At 33.1% G+C, this 17115-nt stretch overlaps 1 protein-coding gene across 1 annotated transcript in view; it reads left to right on the top strand.

Annotated features, from left to right (window-relative positions):
- LOC129220631 (glutathione peroxidase 3-like) overlaps window positions 1-17115 on the top strand; it is a 28217-nt gene that overhangs the window by 1335 nt on the left and 9767 nt on the right. The window contains exon 2 of the mRNA XM_054855061.1: window positions 958-1101. Coding sequence (XP_054711036.1) covers window positions 958-1101 — 144 coding nt within the window. The remainder of the gene's footprint in view (window positions 1-957; window positions 1102-17115) is intronic.

The raw sequence follows: 17115 nt of genomic DNA, 5'->3' as shown, positions 1-17115 counted from the left end.
TAAGTGTGTAATTGAATTTCGTACCAACTGTTCATTTATCGTAATTTGAGATTCGACGTCAAGATGTTACATAAGCTTCTCGGGCCACCGACCTTTTCATTAGAGACGCAAAAACACTGCCAAGATGAAGACAAGCACTATAATAACCCAAATTTCTTATTTTGTAGGGATTTTTTCGTGTTTTTATCCTTTGAAGCTACTGTGTAAAGGGAGCTGTAAAAAAAACGTTTACAAAAATGGCGGCTTCAAACGAAGCTAGCCTCAAAAGGTTTAAAATTGTCCTGTGATGAACTTTACTTACATAAGAGCTCAGTTTTGTACTACTTTGCTTTTTGTATGAATGCTTGCAGATTAGACAAATTTCCAGACAATTTATGTATTAACTAGAAAGGTCAAGCTCTAGAAACGTCAAGGTATGACGGGTGAAAATTGCTTCTACATTTCAATGAAGTCATTGCCTGTTTGCTGATATTTTGATAGTTGAAATTTTAACCCTAACTCCAGTGAATTAACCTAAACTCCAGTAGGTAGTGGTTATTGTTGACCATTTTTTCGTTTCTTCGTTCACCTGAAATGACACAGTAAAACAGTTAAGTTACCGGATCGAGTTCAGCTTTGTCACGATAAAGCCTTTCCCTCCATGTTAAACATTATCAAAACATATTATCAAATTATCATGCCGTGACGCGAGTTTCATTGTTGAAACACGCGGGTTACTCGATCATCGGCAAAAATATGTAGGAGGATAATTATTTTTGAAGAATACAGATAGAGTTCACGAATTTAATTTGTTAGAAATTTAACCGTCGGCTTCGTATGTAATTTTTAGTATATGTATAATATTTAACTTAGTCACTTCATGGTGACATAAAACAGCTAGGTCTTGTATTATTGCAGTAATTTTGTGTTCATATGGTTCAATTTTATCTTCCTAATGTAATTTAATTCTAATTACAGCAAGAGCCAGGTGGAAACGGTGCTGAAATTTTAAATGGAATTAGGCACGTAAGACCTGGTAACGGGTTTGAGCCTAATTTCCAGCTGTTTAAGAAGACAGACATCAACGGCGAAAAAGAACATCCATTATACACATTTCTTAAGGTATGTGCGACTTCACTATTTCTTTAAAACAAATAGATATCAATTGTGATCTTCCCGTTTTCCACTGCGATATTTAGGTAATCCAATAACTTGAGGCATCCAGAGAGTTTCGAATGGTCTCAAAATAGTTTAAATAACGCAAGAAAATTTTTTGTGACTCATAGTGTAGCGACAGATATGTGAATTTTTACAAAGATGTTTTTGAAGAGTTTTCTACTTTTGCCACCATACGCGTCAATTGTTAATTAGTGTTCAGTTTTTCGGCTCAAAACTTTCGAAATCCTTTGTCGGTACCGGCTCAGTGCCAAACGTCCCCGGTACCTTAGCCCGAAACTTTAGAACTGTTTTTTTTTTTTTTTTTAGGTAAGAGGAAATTTTAAGGTTTTCCTTTTACTCGTAAATGATAAAACAATACTTAAAATTGTCATCATTCATTCACTTTCCCCAAGATCTACTATCACCACGTTTTTTTCCTACTAGATGGTTTTATTTCAGCTTCTTGAAGGTTAATTCGTTGCAGCCTCTTCATTAGGTTGTGATAATGAGCCTGCATTATATTTTCCATCCTTGTGCCAGGCGTCATCTCTTGTCAGTATCAGATAAAACACTTTTCCCTAAAAGGCTGTCCACAAAAAAGGTATCACACTTTGAGAGCGAGGGGGTTTGTGAAATTGTGATAAGGGAAAGGAAGAGGGTAACAAGAAGTGTGACGTCACGCATTTTTTGTAACAATATGTTTATGAAAAATGGGTGTGACAGGTAAAAATGGGAGGAAGGGATATTGAAATTTGGCACTTTATGACAATGGGGGGGGGGTCAAAAAGCTGATGAAATATGACATCATTTTGTGGAAAACCCCTAAAAAAGTTTCCTATTGGCTGAAATTATCTAAAGAGAGGTAAAAAGAAACAAAATGTACGAAGATGTGGGGGGGGGGGGAAGAAAATTTTTTACTCTAACTTAAAAATTAATACATACTCGAAATTCGTTCCATTGTAAAGACATCTCCATTTTGTTACTCTTCAACAAAATAGAGCTTTCCAGATATTTAGACCTTTTTTAAAATTTGTTCTCGCGTTTAAAATAGTATGTGGCTGGGCTATATTTTCTTCTTTCCCCACTTTTTCAAATTTGTTTTAAACTTTGCATTTTAACGATATTAATTTGCTTTTAAGTATTCCAGTTAAATTAGCAGAACATAAAAAAAAACTTTTTTTTTTCGTCGTATCTGCTTGAATTGCCTTCCCGCGCAAGGAAAAACGAGTTTTTAGAACTATTACTTTTGAAATAAAATATGAATAGGGCTCATGTTTGGGTTTATTCCAGTTAAATGTTCCTAAACAAGTCGTAATTCATTTAAGCTAAATATCAGCATTTACCAATATTTCTGTTTTCGAACTTTTAAGCTCTTTCTCGAAAAAACGGTTTATAAATCCTCGTTGACTATTAGAATTACAAGTGTACATGGCATGATGGTTTTACAGCACAGAAATAGAAAAGTATCTCTAGAGCAATGGTGGGTAGAAGTCGCCACATTTTCTGCTATCGAGGAGGAGGAGGAGGGTGTCATGGTGCACAGAACTATTTATAAGCATGTCACACCCCGACAAGGATAGTGTCACAACTCAAGAAAAAAAAAATCATTGCAGAAAAACAAGGTTTTACGTAAAGGAAGTTTAGAGATATTTAGTCTCAAAACGAAAACGTTGTGTGATGTTTAGTGGTTAGCTTTTGATGTCTAAATTAATTGTGCATAGTTCGAAATTTTTTCTTCTTAATAATGAAACTTTTATCTGCACTTATAATATAAAGCAGTAGAGTTTGTTTGTTTGAATCCGCTAATCTCAGGAACTACTGGTTCGAATTGAAAAATTCTTTTTGTGTTGAATAGTCCATTCATTGAGGAAGGCTATAGGCTATATAACATCACGCTATGACTAATAGGAGTGGAAAATCTATTAAAATGTTAGGAAAACGGGAAAATTTGTATTATAATATAAAATGCTTAAAACGAAAAACATGCGTAACCACGGCAGCTCGACCTGAAAGTGCAGGTTTCGTGATGCAGTGAGGGTAGGTTCGACTCAGCCATGTGGCAAATCTCGAGGATACTTTTTAGAGAACATCCTAAACGAACTGATGTGTGCATCACATGACTTCCCTTTACTCCAATTTAATGTCATTTCCACATTTTTGGCAATTTTAATGTTATTAAATTGTTTACTCTCTAAATATCACCAACAGTGGACAAAGTGAAACAAATTTAAAAAAAAAAATGTGCCAAATTTGTCTCCAAGTTGGTGACAAAACTTGGCGATCAAAAGACTGGCGATATATCGCCAAGTGTCCGACAAATTATAACACCACTTGAGTTTACATCGAAATTAACAATGATTTCCCCACAAAAGAGGCAAAAGACGCCCTTAGGAACATCCGAATGCAACCAAAAGAGAAGGTGCACAACTAGACCCCACTAGGAGTCTACGTGCCAAATTTCAACTTTTTAGGACATACTGTTTTTGAGTTATGCGAGATACATACATACATACGGACGTCGCGAGAAAATTCGTTGTAATTAACTCGGGGGGTCATATATAAAACAACAAAAACGGGAGTCCCTCAGGGATCAATTTTAGGTCCATTACTTTTTTTAATATATATTAATGACATGTCATACATTAAATTATACGGTACAATTACTCTATATGCAGATGATACAGCATTAACATATTCTGCAAAGAGCATTAATGATATAAAAAACCAAATGGAACTTGATTTAACTGCTATAAATAAATGGTTAACTGACAATATGTTATCTCTTAATATAAATAAAACAAAATACATAAAGTTTGATTTAAAAAAGAATGAAATTAATAAAATTGATTTACGCATAAAATATCACGAACCAACATGTGACTGCACAAATAACTGTAACTGCCCTACCATAGAAAGAGTCGAAAATATAAATTATTTAGGTATAACTTTTAGTGAAAATTTAAAATGGAAATGCCATACTGATAAACTTGTGAAAAAATTAAGAGGTAGAATACATTGGCTCTATCTATTGAGAAATATAGTTGGGAAAAAGTTTCTTAGATGTTTATTTTATGCTTGGATTAACTCAATAATTACGTATGGTATTTGTGCATGGGGAGGCGATTATGAAACAAATCTTACCAATTTAAATAGAACTTATGCGAAAATTTTGAAAATAATTTATGGAGCTAAACAAGAGCTTAATAAAAACGATACTATTTTACAAAAGTCAGAGAAAATCTATAATATCAGAGAAATATATGCACAGAGAATATTGTATTTTTTGCATAACAACAATAACTGGTTTGAAATTAATGAAAAACAATATAATACTCGATTTTCAGGTAAACAATATAAAGTTATAAAACCAAATAAAACGATTATTAAAAAACAATTCTTTTACTTGGCACCGCGGCTGTTTAATGAACTAACGGAAGATGTTAGGAATGAGAAGAACTTTAAAAAATATAAAAAAGGGGTCAATGAATATATACAAAATAATGACATTGTATCAACAATTAACTTTTAGCTGATAAAATATACTGACTTGCCAACCGGGGGGGATTTTGTATTGTAATTTTTATACTATTGAATGTTTAAATGCGAGTTATTGTGTTTTTTTTTTTTTTTTTTCTCTGGAATCAAACAGTCCAATAATTGTTCTGTGTAAAATTTTTACTACTTGTGTAAAATTAATTTGTAAATATTTCTGTTAATACATATTTGTGTTTGTACTGCATACTAAATCAATTAAAAAACACTGCGGACAGTGCCTTTGGCGCTCTTTAGTGTTAAATTTAATACTAACTCGTGTTGAACTATAGTCACGATTTTCTTAATGTTTTTTGTAATTATGTTTTATAATTTGTAAGTTTTTTTTTTTTAACTTTACTTTTTTAATTTTGCTTACTGTTATGTATGTGTATTTTGTTTGTTAATAAATTTTATCTTATCTTATCTTATCTTATCATCAAAATGGATATTTCGGGTGTCTCTACGTTTCTAGGCGTATATCCACGTGTGATTGGGTCGGAAAAAAAAACTCAACATTAATTCGGGGGTGAGCAAAATGGAAATTAAGGCCGAATTTTGAGTGAAAACTTTTTCGCGAATACAATACTTCCTTTTTTGGAAAAAGAAGTAAAAAGGCTAAAAATGATTTGTGAAGAAAGTTTATATGACGTATCATTCTTATTTTTCTTTTTAATTAATTAAAAAAGCTGAACAGTTTGTTTGAACGCGCTCATATCAGGAAGTACTGGTTCGAATTAAAAAATCTTTGTGTTGAATAGCCCATTCATTGACTAAGACTATATAACATTACACTGTGACTAATAGGAGTGCAGCAGGTATAAAAAATATTATGAAAACGGGAAAATTTATGTTATAATATAAAATGCTTGGAACGCAGAATATGCGTAGCCAGGGTGGTTCTGCCTGAAAGTGTTCCTTCGCGATCCAGTGGGCGTAGGTTTGAGTCAGCCACGTGGCAAATCTCTAGGGTACTTTTCAGAGAAAATCGCTAAAAATGATTTGATATATATATATATATATATATATATATATATATATATATATATATATATATATATATATATATATATATATATATATATATATATATATCATTGTCGTATTTATCTTATTAATTAACTAATAATATAAAGCTGAAGAGTTTTTGTTTAAACGCGCTAATCTCATGAACTACTGGTTCGAATTGAAAAACTCTGTTTTGAATAGTCCATTTATTGAGGAAGGTCATAGGTTATTTTTTTTAAAAATAAAATTGACTGAAATATTTGTAATTGCAAATTATATGTTGAATTGTTTAGTTCTATGAATTCCTAATGGATGGCGGGGTACGTTTAGTTCTATGAATTCCAAATAAATGGTGGGGTAAGTTAACTCTTCGAGAGGGCGCTGGCCGACAGTGTCGATAGCTGCGAGGAACCCATCACACAACAACATGCTACGCTGTTGTGATCAGCGAATAGATTTTTGAATGCAGTTTTGTTTTCGATGTTGAGGTACATAATCTGATTTTGTAGCATTTTTCTATTGGGTTTTGTTTCCCAAATTTTTTCAACGTTTGTTTTCGTTCTTTCAGTTGAAGATAGTTACATATCTAATTAAATAATTTGATTTGTCGTAATATTCATTTGTGATTGTTAGTTTATTTGGCGAAACACTTTAAATTGCAGAGAAAAAAACCGCTGCACTCGCTGAAGGGAAGTGTTACGGTAGCGCATGGGTTGCTTGCCGCATTAAGCGATGAACTGTGTATTTAAAGGATTACTTTGAGTTTTAAAGCTACTGTTTATCTTTTGATGAATAGTTTTAAATTCCAGAGACTTTAATAGGTCTTTTGAGAAGGTGTGCACACATTTTAGTTGAAGAAAAATGATCATTTAACATTAGAAGACGGGGGGGGGGGCGTGGATTTTTTTTTTTTTTTTCTTTTGTTCAACGGACTTTTTTTAACTTAGCACGTGCATCGCCGTGCGGGCACTGCTAGTGATTATAATTGATTATATCGCTTTTACGCCACCACGCACCGGTTATGCAAGCTTACTTTGTACGAGTTTTGTGGCAAGAAAGAGCCTTAAATTTAGATATTGAAATTTGAATCAATAGTTGGTGCGTTTGTGCAAAATTTTGAGTTGTGTCACTCTCCTTTTCGGGAGGGGGGGGGGCAATGCGTGCATGTAGTATGCCTATATCTATGCTTTACAAATGCAGCCCATTTTCCTTGAAAATTTTAGGCCACTGTCTGATATTGTACATGAGCCAGTTCACGACAACTTTTGTCCGTACTTCTCATTTGAAAAGTGGGGATGTTGTGCGGTTTTATCCCGACTTTTCGCTTAAAAAATTTAGTCACTCTATTCTACAGGGAGTTGAAAACCTCAGGCAAACAAGACGTGAGCGAAAGAACAATAAACGGGGCCAACCCATTATCCATTGAGCAATCACGCTAGCTTTTTTACCGTCTAGTCTAGTTTGTGCCTAACCTATAAAAAGTATGGGATACATAATTTTTTTAGAAACAGAATTGGACTAACATTTTCAAGACTACTGTTGATATTTGGGTTATTTTTCATAACCGCATCAAAATAATGCAGCTACTATAATACTGGAAGTTAAAAATTAGAGCGGGGAAAAATACACCATTAAATGTAAACATTTATATGGAGATTGTGTAATTGTTTTAATTTTATTCTTTTAATTAATTTATTTATTTTGAGTTTGAAATCGCACCAGCAAAAACCAAATGGAGAGTACAAAAAGTAGGGTTTGGAGAGATACATTTTAAAAAGAACCTTAAGGCTAAAAGAAGAATATTCTAAATACAGTACAGTCTCAAAAGTTCCGGTTAATTTGAGATGCTTTATTGGCATTAATAGCTCAAACTATGATTTGCAATATCAACTAAAACTCGAAATCTTGCACTAGTAAAATATGAAGTTTCCTTTAGTGCATACGTTTAAGTAATAAGAAATTGAGAGGTTGGTCTCAACAAGATTCGTGTCACAAAATATTCTTTGGAGAAAACAATTTGACGCGAAAAACGACTTGAAACTAATATTTTTACGTTCTTATGTCGCCCGAAAAGCGTTAATCTTTAAATCGCTAAGAATTTTCCAGATAATCCCAGTTTTCAGCGATCCGAGGTAGCGTAACCAAAGATATTCTTTGGCGTAACCGTGAGCTACAATTACCTCGGATTTTCAAGACTATTTACTGTATTTACACTTCCCTGATTGTTGAAACAGATGCAGGAAAGACAGTTTTACAGACGGAATTGGCGACAATGTTGAACGTTGTATGTACGGGGGGATCTCGCAAACTATCGCCAAACTGACATGTATTCGGCGTCTACTTTTTGATGACAAAACAATTTGCGGATATATCGCCAAACTGTAGCCAACATACATCCATGCAGGCATCACGAGAAAACTCGTTATAACTATCTCACTGATGGCCAAAATATACATTTCTGTTAACTACGTTAATGCATGTACGGACGAGCTGAAGGGGGGGGGGGAGAATGACAACTTAGAAAACTTATTGAAATGAAAACTTAGTCTAACATTTGAGTGGAAAATTTCATTCTGTTTACAATGAATTAAAGAGTACTTAACTGAACTTAAATTTAAGTCTCTTAAATTTACGAATTCCGAAAAAAAGGAAGCTAGTTTTGTTTCCCATCAGATTAGTGCATTTACAAGTTTTGCAATTGATTTAATAGCATCATCAATGAGTATTTTCAGGGCCGTCTGAAGAGCTGACGGCACCCGGGGCGAAAGTTTTCTGGCATCCCTGCCCTCCATACACATAGAAAAATCAAGTTGGTTTATAACATCAGTGTAGAATAAGCGTGAACTAGTCATACTTGATTTTTTTTGCATATTAATGAACAGAACAATCAAAGGGCTATACATAATACAAATTAAAACACAAGCAATGAATCTGTTTCTAATATTCGTAAAACATGAATGCCACAAAAACTTTTTGAAAAATGGAAGTGGTAAAAATCCAAATATTTATCTAGTAAAATGTTATCCCAAAAGATAAAAAAACAAACAATTAAAACTGAATTGGTTATTCGTATTGATCAAACTAAGAACACTAATAAATAATTAGCTGATTATAAATAGAAAAATGTGTTTATTTTACAAATACTCAACTACACCGAAAATCGCTCTAAATTGCGTTTTTAGAACTCTAATTTCGAATAATCACTGGCCCTAATCATAACAAATATGGCCTTACAAATCGAGTTTTAAGACTTGAGTTTAAGAAAATGTTCTCGCACGGATCCCCATGCCGCCTTTCTTTAAAATCATAAGCAATGGGTTTTGCAAACGACACTTACAAAAAATTTAAAATTTTTTGGACTATAATTATGAACAGTTTTCCGGGGAAATGTACCATATCCTCCAATACATAAAATCTTCAAAGTTTGTCTAAAGTTGCGTTTTTGAAACTTCAATTTCGAAAATTTGCAGGAGGAGAAGGAATTGATTTTAATCTATTAAAAAAAAAATCTATCGGAAACATTCTCTGAGCTCCCTTCCTTACCCTAACGTCAATAAACATGGCCTATAATCGTGCTTTTAAGGTTAAAATTATGTTTTTAAGACTAAAAGTTTCAAACTTTTGACCGAACACCTTTTAATCTTTTTCCTACCCGATTAAAAAGAAAAAAATTTTTTTGTTTTTTCAATGTGCCTCCTTAAAATTTTTTTCTGGTTACGTCACTGCACGCAGGGGCAGAATTCAAGCAAATTTGGTTAGAACCAGACAAAGAAGTGCCTTTTGTTTGATTCTAAGCAGTTATATTCTCAGAAATTGTATCTGCTGCAATGATACAAAGGAAACGAATATTTTGGAGACTCTCAAAGAGGAATATTTTCGTGCCCTAGGAAAAAAAAAATAGTCATTGCAATGATTCTCTATTTTGTGTGTCTATGACTGTGTATCTGTGCTACACAAAATGAGGGAGCGCCGCAAGGCGCCCCTAATTTTTTACAATCGGAGCATTTCATACTATGAGGGACCCTGCAAAGCGCCCCTCATTTCGTGTGAATGTCGCAATGTTCCGTCAAAACGAGGGGCACCTTGCGGCGCTCCCTTATTTCGTGGAGCCTGGGGCTCCGCTCGCCCGCCCCCCTTCGGACGGGCCTGAGTATTTAATTGGTTATTAGAAACTACAAAGTTTCAGTTTGTTCTTATATTATTTTAGAAGACTAAACTGGGTTTGTTGCCAAATGGCAACACGGTGCATTTAGGAATTAAAAAAAATCTTTTTTTTTAAATTTTTATTTTTTTAAGTAATAATTCTTAAATTTTTAAAATCAATAAGTTATGAACACGATGGTGAATGTTACGACTGGAAATGATTTATGAAGAAACACTACTCGTCATTAAAAAACTGTAGTAGAAGCCAAATTCAAGTTGTATTATCATTTCTTAAAATAATATCTAAATACAATAAGTAATTACTGCTGATAGAATTAAAACATAAGTAAAGAAAAAACTTCGAGAAAACAAAATCAAAAATTAGGTAAAATGACCATAAAATTAACTTGGAAAATGTATAAAATGTTATTACTATTTTTTGAATTGGATTTTTTTTTTTTTTTTAAATGCCGACGGGCAAGAATCTCCGAAGGCCTGCAAAATTACTCCGCGGAAAGTGGTTGAAAATCTCAACTTTAGAACAAAACAAGTTTTTACAGGTGTTTAGTTTTAAACATCAGTATGCAACTTGATGAAGGCAACTTGATGAAGTAATAGACAAAAATGTTTTTACCTAATAATAAACAAGTTTTGCGGAATGATTTTTTAATCTATTTAGAATAGTTTACGAATCTCTGACTGATGCTACCCAAGTAAGGATTTCTATACCTCTGGAAAGAGCATATTTTCTTTCCTGTCATTAATGAGCAATCCTGCAAAAAAACAATCAAGCTATTGCTTAACATTCAGACTTTAGATACTTCATTACAAATGACGCAATATTTCCCTTTTACTTTTGTTTGACTAAAGAAAGCCATTTCCATGAAAAAAATATCGTTGAGATAAGAAATGCAAAACCCGTTTTCTAAGAGTTTTTTATGTGCCACATATCATTTAACGATTACTTCATTGGTATGTAAGTAGCACCTTAACTTCATTTGAAATGCCTTTAAACAAAGATGACCCGCGACTGTTGAACTCCAGTCTTTTTAGAACTCTTGCAAGCTTTTTCATTAAAGGTGTAGGTGTAGTTTTACTTGGTGCTTGCTTGCTTCCTGTTAGATTTTTTACTCTGACGTCCGTCCGATTTGGGAACTCGTTTGTTGCCATCCCCAAAGTACTTTACTATTATCAGTTTTTCACATAATTTATCAACTATTTCGTTAAAATTGCTGTGAAAGAATTTTCTATTTTTGGAAAGACAGTTGAATGCTATAGATCACTGCACTCAATCTATATTAAACATATTCAAAATAAATAGAAAAGATTATCAAAAACAAAAAAAAAAAGTTCGCAATAGTTCATATATTTTCTTAGCTCCGTTGCCATCTTTTTTTATCTATTTGATTCGGTGAAAATCAAATTTCGTTTTCAACTTTCTTTCTTTTTTGGATATTATATTTTATTACATATTGGTAATCAAAGATTAACTGAATTAGTATATACATGACATATACATCTATTTTTTTCGAACGAACTGCTGCCGTAATTTATAGCCTTCAAAGAAGAACGAGATGTTGAGAAATATTACTATATTTTTCCTGATACACTTTCCGATTCTGATATGATATCCTTGCTGTATTGTGTTCTAAATTCCGGAGGGTTTTCCAAATGTAAACGAAAGGCTCTTGAACAGCAGGAAGCTTAAGAATTTTGTCGGGGAAGAATAGCTCCGTGATGAAGCAATTCTTGCAAAAGTTGTTCATGGGGCCCGTTTATGAGAACGGGGTCAGTAGAGAATGAAATTAACTAAGCGCTTCCGGTTTAAGACAGACTTTGAACAAGTGTCAAAGAGATTTGGAATCATTGTGAAACTCTTTTCACCTTTTGTTTCATTCCGACTACCTTTGTCGGCATAGTGTTTAGGAGAAAAAAAAAGGCCTTGATTTCACTTGAGCCACGAAAACGTTCGTCTGAAACATGCACTTTCTGAAAACCTGAAATATTTTCATTGATACCTTTCCATTTCTTTAAGAAGAGCGAGGAGCAATTATCTCTTGTTTTCTGTAATGAGAATTTTTTTAGGTAGGGCGAGGGGGAGTTGATTCACGACAAGCATTATGTACATAATTTTTAGTTCATCATACAAATTTAGTTCTTTATTATTTAGTCTCTTATTTAGTTTCATAAATTAAATGGAGTTTAAACGTTTCGTTGTTATTAAGCAAGGTGGAATGGGAGAGTGGTCTCGGGGCTTAGACTGCGTCATTAATTCTGATGGGGGGGGGGGGAGGGAGGTTTAGATTATTTTTAAATTTTATTTCGGGACCCTCGTGCTTGGGAGAGTGTGCCATCATCCTTTGGGGGGGGGGGGGATCGACCCTGTAATAAAATATTTCTTCATTACGACAATACCGCAACATTAAGACCTAGAGTTTTCTAATGGAAGGGAGGGGGTTTACCTAAAATCTCTCAATAGCGTCCAGTTTTTTTTTTTTTTTTTTCATTCCCGTCTGTGAAAACGTTGCATTTTCGACGGAACTCTTCGCTTTGTTTATTGGATAGATAATTGATAGTAATCTTTTTTTTATTCAATGAGTTAATTATTAGCCAATATATAGTGCTATTTAGTATCTTATTTATCTTAAAGGAAATGTGATCGCGAAAAAATTTGCGCTCATAATAGTCGCTTATTAGCGATCAAACGTTGAGTTTATTTTTTCGCCCGTCCGAGCTTGCATATTTTAGCCTAGAATTTATATTAACAGAAGAAATACCCATTTTGATAATCTCCGACTTAATTATCACGAGTTTTTTTCGCCACGTCTGTATGTGCATACGTGTATGTATTGATGTACGTACGTATCTCGAATAACTAGAATTTCAATGAATATAAAAACGTCTATAAATGAATACTCTTTCATTTTTAATCTTTAATCTATATCTGGTATTCAATGGAAATATCAAAAAAAAAAGGAAATATGTTATTGCCAAGACATGTAATAACATAAAGCAATTTCATGAATCAATGAATGCAACTTCCTTCACATTGGACGAAGTTTTCTATTAGTTGTCTAAAGAAATACTTACATTGGAGAAAAGTTAACAATCCTATTTTCCTGCACCCTGTTAAGGGGTGGCCATATCACACCTTTTCCAACTTTTGTTGACCCCCACCCCTCTTTGTTACCAAGTGTCACACTTCACCCCCCCCCCCTTGTTTTATGTCATGCTATTTTTATGAACATACTAGCTGCAAAACCCGGCGTTGCTCGGGTTAAAATACATTGCATGTTTAATGGTACATAAAATATTTAACAATTCTCTTTTTAACGTAGATAATATAGATTTCTATTTTAAATATTGAGAGACTTAGTCGACCATTAAGCATGCGATGTATAGAGAGTATAACAAATTAATTAACTAATTGAAACTGAAATAATTATAAGTTAAAATACAAAACATCTTAGTTGATTGAAAAGTTATGTTTTATTTTATAATTATTTACATGCTATATTGAACATACAACATATGACAAATACATATATATATATATATTACATACTATTATACATTCACACTTTTTAGTTTCTTTTTACAATACTTGTTTATAGACTACGTTTATAGTTTTATTGTCCGAACTGTAAATGAACAAAGTTCGAGGTGATAATCCTACTCGTGAGCATGCAACGTATAATTGGCCGTGTGCAAAGCATGGTTCCTTTAAGTCAACGCCACATATTTGAAATGTTTGACCCTGTGCTTTGTTAATAGTCATGCTGTAAGCCAGCTTCACCGGGAATTGTAAGCGTTTAAAAGTAAAAGGCAATCCATTTGATATTAAAGGTATCCGTGGTATAAATACTATTTGTCCTTTGTCTTTACCAGTCATTATACTGACTTCGATGATGTTATTGATGATGCACGATTCAACTGACGAAAAGTTACTGTCTCTCGGATTATATACCTTCGAATATCGAAATTTCTAGTACCAGAACAGTCTAGAAGATTACAAATAGATCTTAGCACTTGTCCACATTTTTAGAACTATCTAGATCATTCTAAAAAATTATAGAATGTTCTAGATCATTCTGGATATTTCTAGAACATTCTAAGTGGATTATAACGTTTATAGAAGTTTTGGAACTTTCTAGAATGATCTAGAAAGTTCTAAAAGGTTCTAGAATATTCTGGAAGTTTCTAGAACCTTCTAGAACATTCTTAGTCGATTGTAGCGTTTGCGCATGTTTTGGAACGTTCTAGATCATTCTAGAAATATTGAAAATCTTCTAGAACAATCTAGATCGATTGTAACAGTTGCACACATTCTAGAGTTTTCTAGACTATTCCTAAACTTTTATGAACTTTCTCGTAGTTCTCATAAGTTAGAAAAGGACAGACATATACTTTTTCACCTTTTTGCCACAAAAAAACAACCACCCACTTCCATCCACCGCGACCAAACTCCCTTATTCCCACCAGGAGACCAAGGGGTGCTTACCATCCTAAGCAGAAGTTGATTGGAATCGGTGGTGATAGAGAAAACCCTGTCTTTACGTACGCACATTAGCATTTTATATATATATATTAAGATTACATTTTTTAAAAAGTGTCACATTGTTACTTTCTCCCACCCCCCTTGTCACAAACTGTCACAATTTCTCAAGTTTGCCCTCAAAGCATGATATCATTTGAGGACAGCCCATAACTAGGATATCGAATGTGATTGTAGTTCTACCTTACTAACTTTTAAACAGTTTAAAATAAATCTCTCTTATTTGATTTACATTTTCATCACTCTAATCTAGATTTTCAGGTTATTGATTCCAGAAAGGGCTTAAGTCAAAACTTTCGAAAAACATTTAATTTCAGAGACGAAATAAAACGTAATTCAAGGTGAAGTAATGATCATACTTTTGACTAGATTAGTCGCAAAAATTCGACTTGGTTAATTTTTGAATGATATAATCGCTTTTTATTGAATTCTGAAAAATTTCATTTGTTAGAACTTATACTTAACCCTTACTACTTAACCCTTTCTGAAATAATAGATTCAATTGTCTTGACTTATCTGCATCGTTTGTGTCGTTAAGCGAGACTTAATTCTTAGTTTTAGTTTCTGTTTCTTCCACCATAAGAACTCGCTACTATTTTGTAATAGCCGCTTTTACTTCCTTTTACAAACTAGTATGTTGTGGCCATCACGAAACTTTCTTCTATATTTTTCTTTTTTTTCTGATCCCTCCCCATGCTTGACGAGGAAGCAATATTCCCAACAAAAACCAAATTACACATGAAAAAACTTGACGACCATCCCAATGTCTGCATTATTCGGAACTCCAGCGCTCGAATACGCTACCTTGCGGTGATTTATAAAACTGCGAATGCAACTTAAACTTTGCCACGTTGCGTTCCATGTGTGTCTGTTGACGTAAACACAGGCAGTTTGTTCTGAGTATTTATTAACGCAATCGATGTGTCTTAGTTTGCTTTCAGCAACAGAAATTAATTCGTCCCTTAGTAGTATTCTCGAGCTCCTCAAAATAATGTTAGTTTTCATTATTTCCTTAATAATAGGTGAAAGCGAAAATTCTGGATTAACAAACTTGGATAACGTTCTACAAGGTAAAAAAATTTTATTGTTTTGTATGAATTTGTAAGAATATGGGAGTTTTTTTAATCTTAAATTAATTAAACTTACCATATTTTACAGCAGCATTTAGTTGGAATGGACAGTATGCAAAATATTTTCTTGAATATATTATCGTAGAACAAAATGAATAACCGAGAAAGAATTTACTTTATTCCTTTTATTCTCAGCTGAAAGGTATCGCCAAATTTGTTTAGGGTTATAATCTTGGCATTGTGCGAGCAAAGTAGCCTTGGCGAGATTTCGCGTTTTTAGTTAAACCATTTTCAATTTTTATCATGAGTGGAATAAAATGGTAGTAAGATTACAGAATTCGATAAGTAAAAAGAAATAATTGTCAATCAACTGAAAAGAAAACTACCACCATATATCCGTGAGAATTTTGTTGATGATTTGCATAACATGACACAATTAAATCGTAACTCAGAAATTAGAAAAATCGAAACAGAAAATTTTTAAATTAACCGATTCGAAAATACAAGAGAAATAACTCAGCTACAAATGGAAAACAAGCGCTAGCCAAAGCAAAGCAAAGAAGTATCATCTTCTTTTGGTAATAATTTGTAATGTCATATTAAATTTTCTAGCATTAATTGTTATTCTTGTCAGACCACAATTATTATTTAGTTTTATCAAGATTGATAAATATCGAATTCAACATCGTGAAAATGGCTGCTTAGAACTACGTACTTTGCATTAATGTTTGACGTTTAGTAATGCTTCTTGAATTCTCATTTCTTTCTACGTGGGTCAGAATATCAACAAGACTTTGAAAATTAATTTAAAAAGAATAAAGCGAAACAATCATACGTACGAACAAAAATCACAACACTTTTAGCATTTTCTTCGCTACCATGTGCGTTTGTTTTAGTTTTCAATTCCGCCATTAGACAGTGACTTCAGTGCCCCCTATAGTTCGTTGGAGTTGCGAATTGCAAAAGCAAAGCAAAGAGCGAAAATTGAAAGTTATTTTAAAAGCCTTGCTTGAATTAATTACAAATATTTTATTTGTTAACAAACATAAGATGGCAACAGTTAAAAATTTTAAATCATTGAGATAATATTTCCGATCATTTCCATACAATTAAAATCACGAGAAATACGCAGACGACAATCTATTACGATTTATCTTTCTTATTCGCAACTCCAACGAACTATAGGGGGCACTGAAGTCACTGTCTAATGGCGGAATTGAAAACTAAAACAAACGCACATGGTAACGAAGAAAATGCTAAAAGTGTTGTGATTTTTGTTCGTACGTATGATTGTTTCGCTTTATTATTTTTAAATTAATTTTCAAAGTCTTGTTGATATTCGGACCCACGTAGAAAGAAATGAGAATTCAAGAAGCATTACTAAACGTCAAACATTAATGCAAAGTACGTAGTTCGTAGTTCTAAGCAGCCATTTTCACGATGTTGAATTCGATATTTATCAATTCTTGATAAAACTAAATAATAATTGTGGCCTGACAAGAATAACAATTAATGCTAGAAAATTTAATATGACATTACAAATTATTATCGAAAGAAGATGATACTTCTTTGCCTTGCTTGGCTAGCGCTTATTTTCCATTTGTAGCTGAGTTATTTCTCTTGAATTCCCGAATCGGTTAATTTAAAAATTTTCTGTTTCGATTTTTCTAA

The sequence above is a fragment of the Uloborus diversus genome, chromosome 4, assembly GCF_026930045.1.
Source record: "Uloborus diversus isolate 005 chromosome 4, Udiv.v.3.1, whole genome shotgun sequence".
In the NCBI taxonomy this organism is placed as follows: domain Eukaryota; kingdom Metazoa; phylum Arthropoda; class Arachnida; order Araneae; family Uloboridae; genus Uloborus; species Uloborus diversus.
Note: the sequence above shows the minus strand (reverse complement) of the source record. Positions and strands in the feature narration are given on the sequence as shown.